Source organism: Rutidosis leptorrhynchoides, chromosome 8, assembly GCF_046630445.1.
Source record: "Rutidosis leptorrhynchoides isolate AG116_Rl617_1_P2 chromosome 8, CSIRO_AGI_Rlap_v1, whole genome shotgun sequence".
Lineage (NCBI taxonomy): Eukaryota > Viridiplantae > Streptophyta > Magnoliopsida > Asterales > Asteraceae > Rutidosis > Rutidosis leptorrhynchoides.
In genome coordinates, this window is record NC_092340.1 from 1,067,777 (window position 1) to 1,088,792 (window position 21,016).

Consider the following 21,016-nt stretch of genomic DNA (forward strand, 5'->3'; position numbering starts at 1 on the left):
AGAGGAATAGATTTTCTCAAATCATAGTGGACCTCTCAACAGAGACTTGTAATCATAATTCAATGTTTCTGATAATTCAATCATTTAATATATATTTTTTTTAATTTCGTCGATAATCATATTGAAACAAATACGTTCATATAAAGCATTATACGTTTAAATACTTTGTTGACATTTTCAATTTATAACATATACACATATACATACATATTCATATATGTTCATTTAATTGTTCGTGAATCATTGGAATTTGGTCGAGGTTTAAATGAATGTATAAACATAGTTTAAAATCCTTGAGGTTTAACTTAACAAACATTGCTTATCGTGTCAGAATAATATAAAGATAAAGTTTAAATTTAGTCGGAAATTTTCGGGTCATCACAAAAGATTTGGACTTTTTGGAAGGTATCCAAACCATGGTTTGGACAACCTCTTAGTATTTTGGAAAATCGATTCCATGCTTCATACAAGGTTTCCATCGACTTTTGACAAAATTGGGTAATTTCTTGTTGGAGTCTCGCGAACTTAGAAGCTGGAAAATATTTCTTAAGAAATTTTTCCAACATACCATCCCAAGTTTCTATCGTAGCCTCGGGCAATGAATCTAACCAACTCCGTGATTTTCCGTGGAGTGTCCATGGGAAAAGTCTTAAAAATATGGCTTGATCAGTGTCCGGTTGAAGTTTGAATAGAAGACATATCTCTTGAAAAAGATGAATATGTTCGTTTGCATCTTCATTCGGACCACCACCAAATTGACATCTGTTGTTAATCATTTGGAGAATAGGTCCTTTTATTTCAAATTTTACCTCACCAGGTGTCTGAGTAATTTCACTTCCTTGTCCGGTTCGGGTTGCCTTCATCTTTGCCGCCATTGATTGTCTTGGTACCACCGGTCTTGCCTCTCCTTCCATTTCAAAATTCGGAGGATGAACAGGTTCACCAAATTCAGAATATCTTGGCTTGGTTGTACTTGATTCTAAATCAAAAGTTTCTTGCTTTGATGAAGATTCAAAAAGTTTAAGTACTTCTTTTGGAATTCTTCCAAGCTTTCTATCATGTTCTATAAGCGGTTTAAGTAATGGAGAATCTGAACTTCGGGTATGTGGCATATGCAATCTAAAATCTGTCAATCACACAACTAACAAAATTATTAAACGCACCGATTCTATAAGTCTAAAAATCAAAGACTATTAATAATTTAAAAAGAATTAAGAAACTACTTAATCACAAATTAGTTAATAATTCTATTTTGACACAAAACTGTCCCCGACAGCGGTGCCAAAAACTTGATGTGCAAAATGTGATATATGAATTGTTGTATGAAATAGTATGAAAAAATACCGATTAAAGATTACTACACACTAACGGGAAGTGTACTTGATCGTGTAGTAGTATAGTAGATGGTAAAATCCGTGTATCGTTCCAAAGACAATATCTAAGTCAAATTAGGATTATAAACTAAATTGTGATTAACTAATAAAATAATAAATTACAAGATATTTTGGTTTGCCCTTTTACGATGGGCGAATCAAGTGATGAATAAGATTAAAAGACAATATTTTTGGTATTTTAAGTTTATGAAAGTAAAAAGATAGTTTTGATATCAAATTAAGGAAATATGCTCATCTAGACTTTTTACCCTTAATGTTGAATGTTATTTAGGATTAAGATCGGATTGATTGGTTATGCACGAGAACTAATTAATTGGTTCACCAAGAGTAGTCTTGCGCAAACACTCAAACGGGATTACACGACGCAAGTGGTGTTCTTGTCATCTAAGACCTCCTATTTGTAATCAACTAATTCAACTAGTTTGAAAACTTGAAGAATGATCAAGTCAATGGTGTGTTGTACATGATCCACTCCTATATCAACTAAAGGTTTAACTTAGTTCATTCCCTTGGTCCGGTTAAATGCTCAATTCACCCAACCCAAGTAATTAACTAAGTGTTATAATAAGATCCCTATAAATGTCACTAGATAAGGCAAATCACTAACACATGTTAATTAATGGAACTAGGTAGTTGAAAGTGTGTATAACAGATTCTAAGGAATTGGTCATTCTCCTAGACAATTACACATACTAATTAAGCTATTTCAAAGTATCTACAAGAGTCGTTCTTACATTCTTATGTAAATTAACCATTTGAACTCAACTTATCCCTTTTGGTAAAAGACGGATAAACATATGTCACTAGGTGTAAATCAATACATTAACTTAACAAGATGATGTTTCTTAATCAAATGAACATATCAACTAGTTGAATCGAAAGGATTAAACTTAACAAGAATGGTTCTTGTATTCAAACATCAAACTATCGTGCATAATAACAATCAATCAATAGTAAACATTCAACATTTCGGTTATTTATCTAGATGAACATAAAATGGACTAGCCAACAATCATGCTTGAAAACTTAAACAAAACAGTAACAAAGATAGAATTCATTGTAAATACAAGATTGACCTTTTAGGAGTAATCTTGGATGAAGCTCTTGAATGATCCTTGATTCTTCAATGATTTGAGTGCTTGGATGCACTTTGATAAGTCCAAGAATTACTTTGATTCGTATGTTTTAGTCTCTCAACAGAAAGGAAACTGATGCTCTTGAAATGAAGCTGGAAATGGAATTAAATAAGCTGAATAGTGGTTGAAAAGTGGAGTGCGCCAAGCGCACCAAAGAGAGTGCGCCAAGCGCACCAAAGAGAGTGCGCTGCGCGCAAATTCACCTACTTCACTTTTTCTTTACAGCTCGACATCGCACGTTCAAATATGCTTTTCTGGTAAAAGTGCGCGGAGGGGTGCGCTGAGCGCACTACTGTGCGCGGCGCGCACATAGCTTGGCGCACTTTGGTTTTGGCCAAGAAAACTTCTGATCAAAATCTTGCATTGTGCGCTGCGCGCACCTTTAGTGGTGCACTGAGCGCACCTCACTTTTCTTGGATTTCTGGTCTTGGTTTGGATCTCTGAGTTGAATCATACATAATCTTCCATATTTCTTCAAGTTTACAATGATTCTAGACTATATTACAATAATATGAAATACAAACGAAAATACTATGTTTACATACGAAATAAACAACAATAGGACGTGATATTACGACTAAAGTTATGACTAATTTGAGTAGTATCAATTACTTATGGTACAATCCATGTGGACTTATCCCATAGTTATAATTATGTTTTTTAATTTTAACTAGTTGTGGAGCTCTCGCTTCGCGCCGGGACCTCCGTTTTGAATGCGAGTTAAAAAAAAAGTCTTGATCTATTTTGTAAAAAATAATTTTTTTCGACATCTAACATTGAAGGGTTGTTCCTTTTGTGAAAGTTGCTTCTTTTAGTTTTTTTTTTTTAAGTTAGTTGATCTATTTTGTAAAAAAGAATGTTTTTTGGCATCTTTTAGTAGCATTGAAGGGTTGTTCATTTTATGAAAGTTGCCTCTTTTATCGTTGAGGAAGAAAAGAGAGAAAAAAAAAGAAAGCTGATTTTTTGTAAAAAAGAATTTTTTTCTGACATCTTTTGGTAACATTGAAGGGTTGGTTCTTTTACGAAAGTTGTTTATGTGATGACCCGTCCTAATCTATCCGGACGAAGTCCATATCGATTATAAACGATTCACAATAGTTGATTACATCGCGAGGTACTTGACCTCTATATGATACATTTACAAACATTGCATTCGTTTTTGAAAAGACAATCTTTCATTACATCGAAAGTTGACGGCATGCATACCATTTCATAATACATCTAACTATAATTGACTTAATAATAATAATAATAATAATAATAATAATAATAATAATAATAATAATAATAATAATAATAATATAATAATAAGAATCATATTTATACCTAAATACATATACGCGTTTTGTTTGATTTCCAAAACAGATCGAGAGAGAGAGCAGAGAGAAAACGCAGGGGAGGTAATACGATTTAGGGTTCTTCAATTTATTAACAGATCAATCAATTAATCAACCATCATCGCTGCTCCATAGATCACTGGTTCATCATCATCATCATTCCATCGTCTTCATCAGTCCTACTCATCATAGTTATCGAACAACCACAGATAATCGAAGTATCATTTGGTGTTTGGGTTGATGTCTGTTTAAATTGGAAAGAAGAGTTTAAGCACCACATCGTATAATATTCAAGATTTTATCAATTAAACAATAATCGACCATGAAATCGGTTCTGTAATGAATCAACTAGGTATTTGGTATTTTTTTTATTTATTTATCTATTTATATAACTGAATATTTTTATTAACCATCATCATTCATTGTAAGTTTTAAATCAACTTATTCAGATTTATTGTAGTGTAATCTATCTGTTTGATTTGATCAAATATAGTTGTTTTCAATAGTGGTAGCAAGATTGTGGTTCTGATTGAAAAATGAAGGTGAAATTGATTTATCTTGCCAGGAAATATGATAAATAAAATATAGTTGTAGCTGTAAAAGCTGTAGTACTTACAGCAGTAATAATGGCGAACAGAAAGAAAAGGGCATTGGTAATATATTTGATTTTTGCAGCAGTTAACGAATGAAAGGAAATAGAAACAGAATTCTTAGTGTAGCAGCAGCAGGAGGTTGTAGGATGTTGTGATGATGGTTTTACAGCAAAAACAGCATTCTTATTGCAGGTACTTTGATGATGGTGTGAAAAGGGAAGGTGGTGCTGGTCTGTAGGTGATCTTCGTTGGTTGGGTCTTCGAACTGAACTGAAGCAGGAACAAAAAGGCAGCAGGTTTCGATGCTTGTTGCAGGTTAGTGGTTGTAAAAGAATGCAGTTTGCAGATATGGATGTTTGGTTTTTAGTTATTCATGTGTAGGTTGTGATTGGTGTCGAGTAGTACAAGAAATTGTAGAGGAATAAAGAAGGTGATCGGGTGAATGTTAGGTGATGAGTGAATGTTAGATGATGTTTGATTTGTTCTTGTATATGGTAGTCAACAGCTTAATTTACCAGGTACCGAAATTTTAAAAAAAAATAATGGAAGTTGAATGTGATTGTAAACCACTTTTGTTGGTATATGGTGAACCTCTTATGACTTTGAATCAATTAGGAGACAGGAGAATCAATCACTACAGATTGAAAATGGATTGAAACTGAATTTCGTAATATATTTATATTTAATTTTGGATAACTGTATTTATTTATATTTAACTGTAAATATATTTATGTATAAATATAATCTGTATTTGTATTTAATTATATATCTATATTATATGTATATATATATACATATATATATTTATATATACTTGTTTATATTTTTGATGATATATGTAGTTCATAAATTTATTATTGTTAATGTTCTAAATATTAGTACTAATAATAATAATAAAGCTAATAATAATACAATTGAAATGCAAATAATAATACTAATTATAATACTATTATTATTAATAATATATCAATTTATTTATATATGTCCATTTTCATTTTTAATAATAATACTAATTAGATGTAAAAATTTAACAATGATATTACTATAATAACTATAATTTAATTATAATTAAACTTATTATATTAAATATTATTATTACATATTATTGATTATGTAGTATATATATTTTCACTAAATATTTAATACTCAAAGATTGATTATATATATATATATATATATATATATATACATATATTTATTTTGATAACAACTTAATAATTCTAAATATAAATTTGCATTTTCAAATTCTTAATTGATTAATGTGTAGTTTATTAATTCAAATTATTTATATTTATATACATATTTATCTACAAACAATTGTTGGTGAATCGTCGGACATAGTCAAAGGTCAAATGATTACGTGAACACAGTTCAAAGTTTTTGAAACATCATTATTACAGACTTTGCTTATCGTGTCAAAATCATATAAAGATTAAGTTTAAATTTGATCGAAAATTCACGGGTCGCCACAGTACCTACCCGTTAAAGAAATTTCGTCCCGAAATTTGAGTGTGGTTGTCATGGCTAACAATAAGAATGCTTTCATGACAAATATGAGCTGATAAATAGAATTTTATCATTAGTGAGTAATATGGATAAAACAATTCAATAACTCGAAGTGTACGAATGAATCTATCACTAAATAGTGAAATAAAGAAATAGAGATTCGTCTTATCTTTTGACGTAAGCACTGTTGAATTTAGAAAATAAGGTACATCTTAACTTTTGAGGTTGTCTTGGTTGAATTCCGGAATTCAAGGGATTTAAAAGAAAATCTTGAAAATCTATAAGATCTGATTCTTCGGGATTTATGGAAATTAAGATCTCTATAATTAAATGCGATCATCTGTCTCGATTACTTTATCTGGTATCCCCACTATAAATGAACTTCTTCCGTTCCATTATTTTCCACCACTTCTATACTCAATTCCTAAATTCAAAAGATTGTGAAAATGCGTAATCCAGTTCTGATTCTTGTTCTTATCCTCACTATCATAACAATCATTTTCCTTTTCCAATTACCACCGGAGGAATCCGTTTTCTTCTACTTTGCCCTTGGGGTTATAATGCTTTTAATTCTCCCGTGTCTTTATGTTGTGATAAACATTGATATGCACGGTTTGTAATTCCTGTGTTTGTGATCGGCTTTATATTTTTCTTTATTTTTCGGAGCTCCATGCTCTTGTTTTCTCTTCCCGACCCCAAGTCAAGCGAATAATGGTCCAGAATTCGTATATATAGAGTTTTGAATGATTATAATGTTCTAACCAGAAAGGAATGCATTAGTACGATTTGATTTGTCAAGTTACTAGAATCCCTGAGGATGGAACTATCAAGAATATATTTTCTTGATATGTTCAGAGGTTAAGTAGAATGAAAGAGTTATGTAACATAGTTCACGATAAAGGTATGATCTGTGACCCTTTATCACGTTCTATTAGAAACTCAGCATGACTTACTGTAATATAATCACGTTGACCAAGCGTCATTATATTATACTAACTCATGCTTCAATTCCCAACACTTCTCCACAATTCATTCATAATTTATACTTAGATTTTACAGAAATTTTCCAGTATAATGTATTACAGATAGCACGAAGAGGTATATAATTTCGAACGAGAATATTTATGAAAATATCCTCAGAAATATCGAAGATATTTATGATGATATTTTGGAATTTCTAAGTTCGAAGGTTGATGAAGTAAAATTTTCCGCAAGATTTTAACATGAGTACAGAGCAAGATATTCTCTAAGGATTTCAGTGGATACAGAATTATCTGAATTCTTTGGATATAGGATTTGGTCCTTGTATTTGTCCTTGGTCTCCTTCATGGTTAGCTCAATCCGTTTTTCAGTACCAAATTTTATATCGAGCGTTCGCAACACTCCATTCTTTATCATCAAACTCTTGGTCATTTAGACCTTCTACAATTTTATTGCTTCGTCTGCATTTAATGCTGCCATATCTGAATCGTCGGTTATCAATTCGAGGTGTTTTTAGGAGAATTGTGTTTTTAGATGATTAAACGCTGATGGTAATATGGTGGAATATAAAAGGTTCACTGGTAACAATAAATGAGCACGCATATATATCAAGGTGTTAATAAGGTTGTTTCGAACGAAAAGTTGAAGTTGACTTGCTGGAGCTGTGACAAAATTGGCTATCTCGAACATGAGTTGCAAAGTTATTTTCGGTAATAATAACGCTAAAGGAATTAGCACAGCTATGTGTCAAACGTTTACTCAGGTTCCGAGAGTTTTTCAGGTGCATAACTATATGCATAAATCTTTCCTTCCGTAGATGAAGTGCGGTTGGTTCATCCTATCGATTGAAGTGTTTTCAAGAATTATGAAAGGTTTGAATCGCAGATTGTAATCGTCAAGATACAAATGAGGTTTAAGATGAAATCAAGTGGCAAACTTGAAGAATTGTTTAGTTTCATATGTTATAAACAATATTTTAATTCATTTTAATTGTCCAATGTCGGCAATCCATAGTTGATAGTCCACAGTTGACAGTCCAATAATTCATATTTAATTTAATATACAATATTCGAATTAATTAATACGTATCGTGACCCGTGTACATGTCTCAGACTCGATCACAACTCAAATTATATATATTATTATAGAATTAACCTCAACCATGTATAGAGAACTCGATCATTACTGCATATAGAGTGTCTATGATTATTCCAAATAATATATATAAATGCGTCGATATGATATGTCAAAACTTTGTATACGTGTCCCGATATTTAAAGTGCGTAACATAAATAACAGAAATTAAATGACGATAAATAAAGTGCGTAAAGTAAATAACAGAAATTAAATGACGATAAATAAAATTGCGAGAAATAAAATTGCGATAATTAAATTGCGATAAATAAATTGCGTTAATTAAAATGTAATACGGAATTAACAGTTAGCTAGGAACAGTTAGCTAGGATTTTGTTAGTGTAGATTCTTAATAGAATTTTTTATAGTTAATTTGTTTGTTTCTAACAAATTTTATTTTGTCAAATGTTTTCTTCATTATGCCACTTGTTGGATTCTGATAGGTCAAAATCCAAATATGAAATTGAATTGGAATGAAAATAGTTATTCTTTGGTGAACGGATACGTATATTGGTGGATGTAAGTAGTATAGTTAATGATGGTTGAATCTGAATTGAAGAATGTACAGTATCACATATTAATGTGAAATCTAAATATTCCTCGGGTATTACCTACCCGTTAAAATATTTTCACCATTAACAGTTTGTACAATAAAAATTTTAATTACAATCTTTATGAAAACATATATACATATATATTTTCTTCAGACGTAATCATGGATTTAATGAGTTAATATAACATCAATCTCATTTGATTTTCAGTTGAAACTAGAATGAAAAATCTCTAAAACTGTAGAGATTACATAATCGCCGTGAAGAATGAAGATAATAGATGTACGACGATACGTAGAACGATGATTAAGTTCGAGGTATAGATTGTGATGTTGAGGCGTGTGTTGTTGTGGTTTATGTTGTTGCTGGTGGTACTGTTGATGATGTTGATGTTGCTGAAGCTGGTAAATTTTGCACCATTTTTTTTTCCAAGACTATAACTCGAGCGCGAAACTCGTTGACTTTTATAACTTCGGGATGATTGTCGGTAGGAACGAGTGAATGAATAAGGTTTAGAATTGTGGATAGAATATAATCGTGACGAGCTACCCTGGAAATGAGGCTGAAAATGGTGTTTCAGATAGGTTAGCCGGTAAGTGCTTCAGGTTCTTCGCCAATCGGTGAATTCGGTTGGTGGAAGGGATCGCCTTCTGCACGTCTCCATTGATTAAGTCGACTACGAAACCATCAGATGAATTGGGGATGGCTGATTGGTTGATTCATTCCGGTGACACTGCTTTCGGAGCTCGAGTGAAACTCTATGTCGGAATAGCTGTCGGAATAACTATCGGAATAGTTATCGGAATCTAAGGGACTCGAACTGGTTGAAGGATTCATCCCGTACAATCAGATGAAGAATTTTCGATAAGAAATAGATTATAGGATGTAGATTAGTACCTTGCAATACATAATTTACATATGCAAATATATACTAAAATCCCATAAGTTACGGAGGAATCTACGGAAGCTGTCAGGCAAAGTAACAACAACAGATATACTAAGATATGAATTTATCTATACACTGTCTATGCAATAGCAGTAGTAAGACGTGTCTAGACTTTAAGGATGATAAACAAGTAATTTTTGACACGAAATGATAAGCAAAACTTTTTGACATGCAGACCAGGTCGAAGTCCAGACTCACTAATGCATCCTAACGACTTCTAGTTAGACACACTAATGCAAGACCTGGTTCGCTACGACCACCGCTCTGATACCAACTGTGATGACCCGTCCTAATCCATCCAGACGAAGTCCATGTCGATTATAAACGATTCACAACAGTTGATTACATCGCGAGGTACTTGACCTCTATATGATACATTTACAAACATTGCATTCGTTTTTGAAAAGACAATCTTTCATTACATCGAAAGTTGACGGCATGCATACCATTTCATAATACATCTAACTATAATTGACTTAATAATAATCTTGATGAACTCAACGACTCGAATGCAACGTCTTTTGAAATATGCCATGAATAACTCCAAGTAATGTCTCTAATATGAGCTAATTCACAGCGGAAGATTTCTTTCAAAACTGAGAATAAACATGCTTTAAAGTGTCAACCAAAAGGTTGGTGAGTTCATTAGTTTAACATAAATAATCATTTCATAATTTTAATAGACCACAAGATTTCATATTTCCATTTCTCATAAACATACGTCCCATGCATAGAGACAAAAATATTATTCATATGGATTGAACACCTGGTAACCGACATTCACAATATGCATATAAGAATATCCCCATCATTCCGGGATCCTCCTTCGGAAATGATATAAATTTCGAAGTACTAAAGCATCCGGTACTTTGGATGGGGCTTGTTGGGCCCGATAGATCTATCTTTAGAGTTCGCGTCAATTAGGGTGTCTGTTCCCTAATTCTTAGATTACCAGACTTAATAAAAAGGGCATATTCGATTTCGATAATTCAACCATAGAATGTAGTTTCACGTACTTGTGTCTATTTCGTAAAACATTTATAAAAAATTTCGTATGTATACTCAGCCCAAAAATATAAAGGGTAAAATGGCAAATGAAACTCACCAATTGTATTTTGTAGTAAAAATACATATGTCGACAATGGACAAGTGTAGGGTTGGCCTCGGATTCACGAACCTATATCGTTTGTATATTTATTAATATACATAGTTGCAATCGAACAATTTCGTATATTATAACTTAAACTATATATTTTATATATTTAATTTGTGTATATATTTTGTGTATCACTTACTTTAAAGGTAACATTTTTGTTTAAGAATATAAAAGTATGTAATTCTAGTATAGATATGGAAATAATATTTTATATAAATAATATTTGTTGTAATAATAATAATAATGAGAGTAATAATAATAATGATTTTAATAAATGTGATAGTTTTAATAATAAAAAATACTTTTAATATTAATGATAATGATGTTAAAAATAATAAGAATGTTAATAAAAATGAACATACTTATAATACTAATAACAATGATAATAAAAATAAAATTAATCAAAATGCTAGATGCTAATAACTATAATAATATTAACAACTCTTGTAATTTCAATAATATAAACCATAATAATACTATTAATCCTTATATTAGTAATTATAATGATAATAATAATAATAATACTTGTTAATAATAATATTGATAATAATAGTAATAATTCTAATAATAATACTAATTATAATAATAATTAAATTGCTAATACTTAAAATAATATTAATAACCCTAGTAGTAATAATAATAATAATAATAATAATAATAATAATAATAATAATAATAATAATAATAATATAATAATAAGAATCATATTTATACCTAAATACATATACGCGTTTTGTTTGATTTCCAAAACAGATCGAGAGAGAGAGCAGAGAGAAAACGCAGGGGAGGTAATACGATTTAGGGTTCTTCAATTTATCAACAGATCAATCAATTAATCAGCCATCATCGCTGCTCCGTAGATCACTGGTTCATCATCATCATCATTCCATCGTCTTCATCAGTCCTACTTATCATAGCTATCGAACAACCACAGATAATCGAAGTATCATTTGGTGTTTGGGTTGATGTCTGTTTAAATTGGAAAGAAGAGTTTAAGCACCACATCGTATAATATTCAAGATTTTATCAATTAAACAATAATCGACCATGAAATCGATTCTGTAATGAATCAACTAGGTATTTGGTATTCTTTTTATTTATTTATCTATTTATATAACTGAATATTTTTATCAATCATCATCATTCATTGTAAGTTTTAAATCAATTTATTCAGATTTATTGTAGTGTAATCTATCTGTATGATTTGATAAAATATAGTTGTTTTCAATAGTGGTAGCAAGATTGTGGTTCTGATTGAAAAATGAAGGTGAAATTGATTTATCTTGCCAGGAAATATGATAAATAAAATATAGTTGTAGCTGTAAAAGCTGTAGTACTTACAGCAGTAATAATGGCGAACAGAAAGAAAAGGGCATTGGTAATATATTTGATTTTTGCAGCAGTTAACGAATGAAAGGAAATAGAAACAGAATTCTTAGTGTAGCAGCAGCAGGAGGTTGTAGGATGTTGTGATGATGGTTTTACAGCAAAAACAGCATTCTTATTGCAGGTACTTTGATGATGGTGTGAAAAGGGAAGGTGGTGCTGGTCTGTAGGTGATCTTCGTTGGTTGGGTCTTCGAACTGAACTGAAGCAGGAACAAAAAGGCAGTAGGTTTCGATGCTTGTTGCAGGTTAGTGGTTGTAAAAGACTGCAGTTTGCATATATGGATGTTTGGTTTTTAGTTATTCATGTGTAGGTTGTGATTGGTGTCGAGTAGTACAAGAAATTGTTGAGGAATAAAGAAGGTGATCGGGTGAATGTTAGGTGATGAGTGAATGTTAGATGATGTTTGATTTGTTCTTGTATATGGTAGTCAACAGCTTAATTTACCAGGTACCGAAATTTTAAAAAAAAATAATGGAAGTTGAATGTGATTGTAAACCACTTTTGTTGGTATATGGTGAACCTCTTATGACTTTGAATCAATTAGGAGACAGGAGAATCAATCACTACAGATTGAAAATGGATTGAAACTGAATTTCGTAATATATTTATATTTAATTTTGGATAACTGTATTTATTTATATTTAACTGTAAATATATTTATGTATAAATATAATCTGTATTTGTATTTAATTATATATCTATATTATATGTATATATATACATATATATTTATATATACTTGTTTATATTTTTGATGATATATGTAGTTCATAAATTTATTATTGTTAATGTTCTAAATATTAGTACTAATAATAATAATAATAAAGCTAATAATAATACTACTGAAATGCAAATAATAATACTAATTATAATTATAATACTATTAGTATTAATAATATATCAATTTATTTATATATGTCCATTTTCATTTTTAATAATAATACTAATTAGATGTAAAAATTTAACAATAATACTACTATAATAACTATAATTTAATTATAATTAAACTTATTATATTAAATATTATTATTACATATTATTGATTATGTAGTATATATATTTTCACTAAATATTTAATACTCAAAGATGGATTATATATATATATATATATATATATATATATATATATATATATATTATATATATATATATATATATATATATATATATATATATATATATATATATAGTGGTAGGATCAAGAAGGAAGTAACCATTCGGGGGGAAGCGGGAGGAAGCAAAAACTTTTTTTTTTTTTCGTTTTTTGAAAAAACTTTGTTCACGAACATTATAGATAAGATGAAAATATGAACATTTAGTAGAGACACTTTGTGATAAATGTTTTTAATTTGGCGGGAAAACACTCGAAGAAGTAATATATAACAATTATCGTGTTTTTCGAGCGTATTTTGAGGTTTTAGCTATTGGGGTTTAGATATTAGGGTTTAGATATTAGGGTTTAGAAATTTAGGGTTTAGGGTTTAGATTTAGGATTTAGATTGAGTTTTTAAGACGAACGGTTTAGAGTTTAGGGTTTAGAGTTTGGTGTTTTGGGTGTATGAAATAAACCCAAAACACGAAACCCTAAACCCTAAACCCTAAACCCTAAATCGGGCTAAATTTTACTTCACAAAACATGAAAAAAAAACGTTCATATTCTTCACGAACAATATTATCTTGAATGTTATTTTTGTCGATCGTTTTCCAGCCTAAATAATAACATTCATCACGAAGTGTCTCTTCTAAATGTTCATATTTTCGTGTGATCTTGATGCCGGAAAAAAAAAATTCAAAAAAAACGAAAATTTTTTTTGCTTCCCCCCGCTTCCCCCCGATTGGTTACTTCCCCATTGATCCTGCCCCTATATATATATATATATATATATATATATATATATATATATATATATATATATATATATATATATATATATATATATATATATATATATATATACATATATTTATTTTGATAACAACTTAATAATTCTAAATATAAATTTGCATTTTCAAATTCTTAATTGATTAATGTGTAGTTTATTAATTCAAATTATTTATATTTATATACATATTTATCTACAAACAATTGTTCGTGAATCGTCGGGCATAGTCAAAGGTCAAATGATTACATGAACACAGTTCAAAGTTTTTGAAACATCATTATTACAGACTTTGCTTATCGTGTCGAAATCATATAAAGATTAAGTTTAAATTTGGTCGAAAATTCACGGGTCGTCACAGTTTATTTTATCGTTAAAAAAGTGAAATGACGAAAATACCCCTAGTTACTATTGGTGAATAGTGAAACCGTTTATACTGTATTTATATGCCAATGAGTAGTCTAGTGGACTATTTAGGGTTTAGTGGTCTTCTGTTGACTTGGACTGGTGTTGGGTTGTTCAATTTCATAAAGTTGACCATTTTGACTCTCTAATGTGTTCCTGGTGGATGTTGACTGTCATTGGTATTGTGGTTGTATGGTGGTGGTATTTTATCCTTATTATTGGATTTTATGCAAGTTTGACTTTTGCTGGTCAAACATCTTATTGTGGTTTTTACCATTTTATGGACTTGTTAAGTGTAGTGATGATATTTAGTCCTAGGGTTTATGTTGTAATCTTGTTCTTTGTTTGGATTATGACATTTATCCCTATTTTTATTTTAGTGGTAAGTAGTTTGGTGACTGAATTAGGGTTAGGTAGTCAACTGATGAACTTGAATTGGGGATGTAGTTTTCTTGTTTATCATGTTGGTTTACTTTTAATCTTGATTTTGGTCTCGTTGATGATAGCTGTTACCACTATGGTGTATTGGTTCCTTTGGTTCTCATGGTTCTGCTCAGATTGGTGGCCCTGGTTTACTTGGATTTTATGGTGTTTCGATGTTTATGTTGCTACCAGGGGAATGTTCTGTGTAATTCATGTATGGAATTATAAAGGAAAAAGAAAATATAAAAAAGTTATAAAGGTCACTATGGTTGTTATAGTGTGCAGGTTGCTAGCTTGGTCTCATTTTGTTGATAATTTGAAGGCTGGTTTCTTTGCTTTGGTTATGGGAATTGAAGATTTTATGAAGTCTAAAGGTTTATTGATTCAAGATATAAAGATCAGAGATTATGAAGATGTTAAGACAAAAGATGATCAAGACTTCAAGAATAAAGTGTATGATGATTGCAAGTGGACATATGAGCTTAAAGAGAAGATCAAGTGCAAGTCATATTTGGCAGGTATGGTTTGTTATTTGATTTATATATGTGTGTTTGGTATTGGTGGTTGTTTAGATTATGTATTTTCATTTTCTAGGCAATTATTGAATGTATAGTTTTACTTTTATAGTGTAGGGTTTTATTGTGTAAGTGTTTCGGGTGGTCACTTCAAAACACCCGCCCCTTTTGTACTTTGTTTTTATGATCTAATAAAATTTTTCCAGGGTACCGTCCCCTTTTTCCAAATAGTGAAACCGTTTTTTGTCTATTACTCTCTCCGTTTCATTCTAATAGTCCACAGACAAAAAACACACAGTTTTAGGAAATCCCACTAACTTCATTTCTCCACCAATGAAATATCTTCTCTCTTCAGATCCACCAATGAAATATATTCTTTTCTTTCTATTTATGGAAGTGGACTATCAGAATGTGATAGCCCAAAATGGAATACTGATCTATTGGAATGAGACGGAGGTAGTACTTAGTATATATATATATATATATATATATATATACAAATACTCTAATATAATATTGTACTGTAGTTAATTATTAATTTTAATTAAACAATAAAGCCAAGATACGAAATTGTTCACGGCACACCGTAAGTCGGTGCTTTTTACTGATAATACGAGTAATAGCCCTAGTTTTTTTTTTTTTTTTCCCTCTTTTGATTCACGATTGAAGCCCGATTTTTAAGCGATTATTATTATCTTCTCCACTTTCAGTTTCCAGCTAAGAAAGAATAGTATCGATTGACCGATCGGCGATGGGCTCACTGAAAATGGAAGACATGTCTCTGCCGGCTCTCTTCGATCAGGCTCGAAAAATTCACCTCCTTTCTTCCGATTCCACCGTCGACAAGGTCTGTGCGTGTGTATTTAATCAACAGCTTTGTTTATATATTCATAAATCTACTAGTATGATTTTAATTTTGCTATATGTAGGAGACCTTGGCAAAGGGCTGCCAAGCATTACACCAATGCGAGGAAATGATTAGCAAATTAGGGTTATTTTCAACTAACGAGACCAAGGATGAGATCACCACTACCAATCTCAAGTATATTTTGGTAATTATTACAGTATATTTGTGCTATAAACTCCATTGTATTGTTTATACCTTGTGTGTATTATTATGTTATAGTATAAATTACTACTATATGTGATATCTTTCATTCTCAGGCTAAGGGTGCGTTTTTATGACTTCTTAATTGAATGGTTGAGTGCTTAACCATTCAACAATGATGCTGAACCATTTGAAGTTGAAATACTATTTGAACCATTTAGCACTTTTTATAAAAAGCAAAAAATCCTTAAATTATACTCAGTATCCGAATACTACTTAAACAATTATATTCCTTTTTTCAGTTCCTTTATAAGGTTAATACATTGATTTTATGTCATTCACATAGTTCATTTAGAGTTATTATCAACCATGTTATTAACCAATTTCAATCAGAGTGATTTAAATGATTCAGATTTTGAACCATTTGGCGATTTATCATCCTGTTTTATCAAACATTCCCTTAATTATTCTTATCTGCACCAACAGTAAATGGTGAAATGATGTAGATTAGATCAATTTTATGTGACCTAGTGGTCAATCAGTGTATGAACGCTTGTGCAATACAAAACAGGACACCCGTCCTAGATTGTCTGTTACTCCTACTTTTTACAGGTTCATAATTCATTTCTACTCGCTTCTATAAGATAGCTCTCATCATTGTAGGTCTGGTGGAAACATGGAATGTCATTCTAGACTTGCATAGTAGAACTCTCCTACATAGGAGGTATATTTTTTTTGGGGGGGGGGGGGGGGGGGGGGGTTATATTATCGTCATGAAACAATTATAGGTTACTTCTTGGATAAGACAAAAGGCGTCCTATTTTCAAATTTACTTAAGCTCATTGTTTGTCTTTGCTATTGGCATACCTCAACAACTTCTTTTAGCCCGGCTTATATGGTTAACTTGTTTCTACTGGATGCTAAAAGCATCTGTCATTATAAACTTTTCCTGTATGTATTTGGTGTCCAAGTAGGATTGAATGAGGGTGCTCTTTCATATAAAAAGATATTTTCGTTGTTGCTTTGGGGAATTTATAATGAATATGACTTGTTGTTATGGGAACAGGTGCCATTTTATCTTGCTGAATTGACAGAGAAGACTGGATACAGTAACAGAATAGAGAGTTTGAAGGTTTCTCAGGCTAAGTTGAAGGTACTGCCATTTGTTATAAAAAAACTTCAAGATATAACTGTAGAACATATGATGCAGCCTTTTTCAATTGAAGATATATACATGCGTAACTTTGACTTAATCCTCTTTCTAGGAATTTATTTCATTCTGTGATGCTATGGAGCTTCTACCTGAAGATGAGTTGGAAGCATTTGCACAAGAAGGAGGTCAGAATGCGGTTGTAGATAAGAGGGCTATAAAGGTAGTGTTAAATGTTTGCTGATATGTTCCCATATAAAAAAAAATTAGCTTACCTTTGAAGTCTACATAAATCATTACATGGCTTACTGAAGTATACTCCTTGCCTCTCATGTAATTATTATTATTATTATTAATTATTATTATTATATGTTCCAACAACTTAAAGGTGATAACTTGAGTTGGTTCTATCTAGATTGCTCGGTTCAAGCGCCAACGTGCTGCAGAGTCAAAGCTGTTAGAAATAAAGGAACGAAAGGAACGGCGTGGTCGCTCAACTAAAGCTTCCGCTTTATCAACTAATCCTGTTGATGTTGATACTACTGGAGATGATGACGTTACAGATGATGATGACGGGGATGAAGAAAGAGAGGTGAGCTTTGTTGCATGATTTGTCTCCTTAAATATTATAACACAACTATCTATATAGGCTGATGTAGCACAGGATACTACAAACTTAATGCTTCTATCTTTGAATATTGTTTATTTATACTGTGACATGTACTTTTAGATATGCGCTATATGTCCAAATACGTTAGTGCATTTTTTTTTGTCTTAACCTTGTAAGATGTTTATTGTCGCTTGCTTGTTTGAACTAAAATTCATTAATTTTTCTTCTGTAAATTTGTAGGCATGGCTTACCACAATCACGTTGGCTATTTGCAAGGTTAATTATTGTCCATGGATCTTAACTCCCTTATTTTATTTTGTTTTGGTTTCTTTGATAATCAATCATTGTGTGATCAAATCACATTGTAGGCTCTTGATCTAAAGGAAATGCTGAAAAAAGAGGAAGAAATGCTTTCTGCAATAAAGGAAAAGCAAGAGCAGGTAACATCTTATTATAGGAGCTGAGTATAGCGTATCATCATCTAAGTCTATCTCAGCTAAGATCAATAATACCAAAGTTGGAATTTGTATGAATGAATGCCAAAATATGTGATTCTGGTTGATTATAATAAAAAATAAATACTACTTGTTATTGTGATAATCAGTGTGAGCCAATAAATAATGCGTGCACTGCAGGAAGGAAACAGTGAATTTTCAGAGACCATTCTTGAAGAACGTGCCAAGACTGTAGAAGACTGGCATCGCAATGCTGCTGCTCGAGCTCGATACACGAAAGCAGCAGTACCTATTACATGTGCTACTTTTGCTCAAGATGTTTTGGAGGGGAGAGCTAAAGTTTCACAAGCACATGATCACAAACACCAACAGTCGCCGCTCATGTTTGGACCAGCTAGTCTTATTGGTGGAAACATAACTAGTGAAAGGGAAAGGATTGCTGCACAGGTTTTCCAACCTAGCCACAGGTAGCATCATCATCATCATCATCATATTTGATTTATTCACAAAAGTAACCTATCTTTGCAATAACATTTGCTGCTTTCAATTTTTATCTGTTGAACATGATGTTGTTTACTACTTTATTATGACACACTCTGAAATATATTTATTTATTTACCACCAGAATGCCAACGATGAGCATAGAAGAAGCTGGGTTGAAGGAGATGGAGATGATGAATACATGGCAAGAGACAACAAGTAAGATGATTGAAGAAGCCAATTCTTCATGGCACAATGACAAGTGGAAGCCAAGAGCAGGAGGGGGTGGTGATGATGATGATGAAGACGAAGACGATGAAGCTGCTCAGGACAATGCAAGAGCTTTCGATGATTGGAAAGATGAAAACCCTCGTGGTGCAGGAAATTCGAAGCTCACACCTTGTGGCTAGGCTACCTAGATATCTATCTGCCCTTTGCCCAAACTGAATTACTTCCAAATACTACTTATTGATCTGGTAGGTATCTCATGCCATGATGTACAAATCATGTCGTCGGACACCTTTGAAGGATTCATTAAATGATATGTGTACCGTTAATTAAGGTTATTTGTATGTTGAATGATAAATAATACTGTAATAAACAAATATTAAAGATGGTGCATCACAAAGTTTTGTGTATGGCAGTGTTTCAAAGGAAAAGATGTCTTTCTATTAGATGCAAAATCTTTCTTTTAAAGACAAAAGAAAAATAAAGAATCTCGTGTATTTCCTGGGTAACCCATCAATCGGACCCAACCCAACCCAACTATACTGCTCCCAATCACATTAAACTGCTACAAGATAGAGACAGGGTGGCCGATTATGAAGCTGGGATCTTGTACGTTATGATAGCAACTCATTCTTCACCATCAGTTTTTCTCTTTTCTTCAATCATTTACAGATCAAACATGTGGAGTGGAGTATTTACTAGTACAGTAATAATGTAATACGATTGTTTATGCATTGGGTTCACAGAGGAGGATGAGCAGAAACAGGTGGAAGCATTTTTACAGCCTATTGACATCATTGGATTATTTATTTATAAGAATAACTATGAAGGTGGCATGTTACACTAATTTCTTCCAATACATGTCACATAAAACAGAGATTGTAAGACTACAATGTGTAACTCACTAAAAATATTCAGCTCATTATCATCATCCACCATATACCATTAGGTCCGACAAGGAGATGAATGTAAATATCGACTCATAATTAACTTACTTTTGGCTCTATACACAACCCGCTTAGAATGTTCTTGCATAATAGTATGGGACTTGACACTTAAGAAGTGCATGATGATGTAGCCAACCTGAAAAATTGCAGGTAAAATGGTAAAGTCACAATAAAAATTTAAAAAAATTAAGGTTCTACCGAGAATTGAACTCAGGTTACTGGATTCAGAGTCCAATGTCCTAACCGCTAGACCATAGAACCAATTTGTTACAATGCTCAAACTTGTGTATATAAAACAGAGAATCATTATCGTAGTTACCATCTACAGTTAATATTAAAATTCTATAATGATGATGTCATTATTAAACTAATTCCTTTATAAAGAAAAAAGAAAAAAATCTAAGCATGGTGGGTGATGTCATTAATTTAAATAATTTTAAAATAAAATTAAATCTTATTAATCAATTATTATTATTAAATCTTATTAATAATTATTTTAATTATTAAATTAAATAATTTTAAATTATTTTAATTAATTATTTTGAATTGAGTACTAGAAGGTACAAAAGCTAAACAGAAGGAAACCAATTCTAAATTTATATTTTAATTTACACTTTTAAAATAAAATGACAACCAATATTATCTTTTATGATTGGATGTGGATTGTTTAATATGCATTTAGGTGTTTGATGAAATGTTCAGCTGACGAGTTTCTTAGTCGGCCTCTGTGATTCCACGGGTTATTAGACTAA

At 31.4% G+C, this 21,016-nt stretch overlaps 1 protein-coding gene and 2 non-coding genes across 3 annotated transcripts; 2 read left to right on the forward strand and 1 right to left on the reverse strand.

Moving 5' to 3' along the window:
- The first annotated feature begins 411 nt into the window (after window positions 1-411).
- On the forward strand, window positions 412-518 carry LOC139865066 (small nucleolar RNA R71). Its single transcript, XR_011764596.1, has one exon. It is a non-coding gene; the product is annotated as a small nucleolar RNA R71 (small nucleolar RNA).
- Window positions 519-15,978: 15,460 nt separating this feature from the next.
- Window positions 15,979-19,760, forward strand: LOC139861706 (PP2A regulatory subunit TAP46). Its single transcript, XM_071850188.1, has 9 exons — window positions 15,979-16,193; window positions 16,276-16,398; window positions 17,461-17,547; window positions 17,660-17,767; window positions 17,960-18,136; window positions 18,395-18,430; window positions 18,523-18,594; window positions 18,790-19,076; window positions 19,235-19,760. Exons 1-9 carry the CDS (start codon window positions 16,098-16,100, stop codon window positions 19,497-19,499), a joined length of 1,251 nt encoding a protein of 416 aa, XP_071706289.1. The 5' UTR covers window positions 15,979-16,097; the 3' UTR covers window positions 19,500-19,760.
- Window positions 19,761-20,453: 693 nt separating this feature from the next.
- Window positions 20,454-20,525, reverse strand: TRNAQ-CUG (transfer RNA glutamine (anticodon CUG)). The gene has a single exon. It is a non-coding gene; the product is annotated as a tRNA-Gln (tRNA).
- Between the last annotated feature and the right edge of the window lie 491 nt (window positions 20,526-21,016).

Coding starts and splice junctions, on each gene's coding strand:
- LOC139861706 (XM_071850188.1), top strand. CDS start 16,098: ATGGGCTCACTGAAAATGGAAGACATGTCTCTGCCGGCTCTCTTCGAT. Junction 17,768..17,959: donor TAGATAAGAGGGCTATAAAG/GTAGTGTTAAAT, acceptor GGTTCTATCTAG/ATTGCTCGGTTCAAGCGCCA. Junction 19,077..19,234: donor GTTTTCCAACCTAGCCACAG/GTAGCATCATCA, acceptor ATTTACCACCAG/AATGCCAACGATGAGCATAG.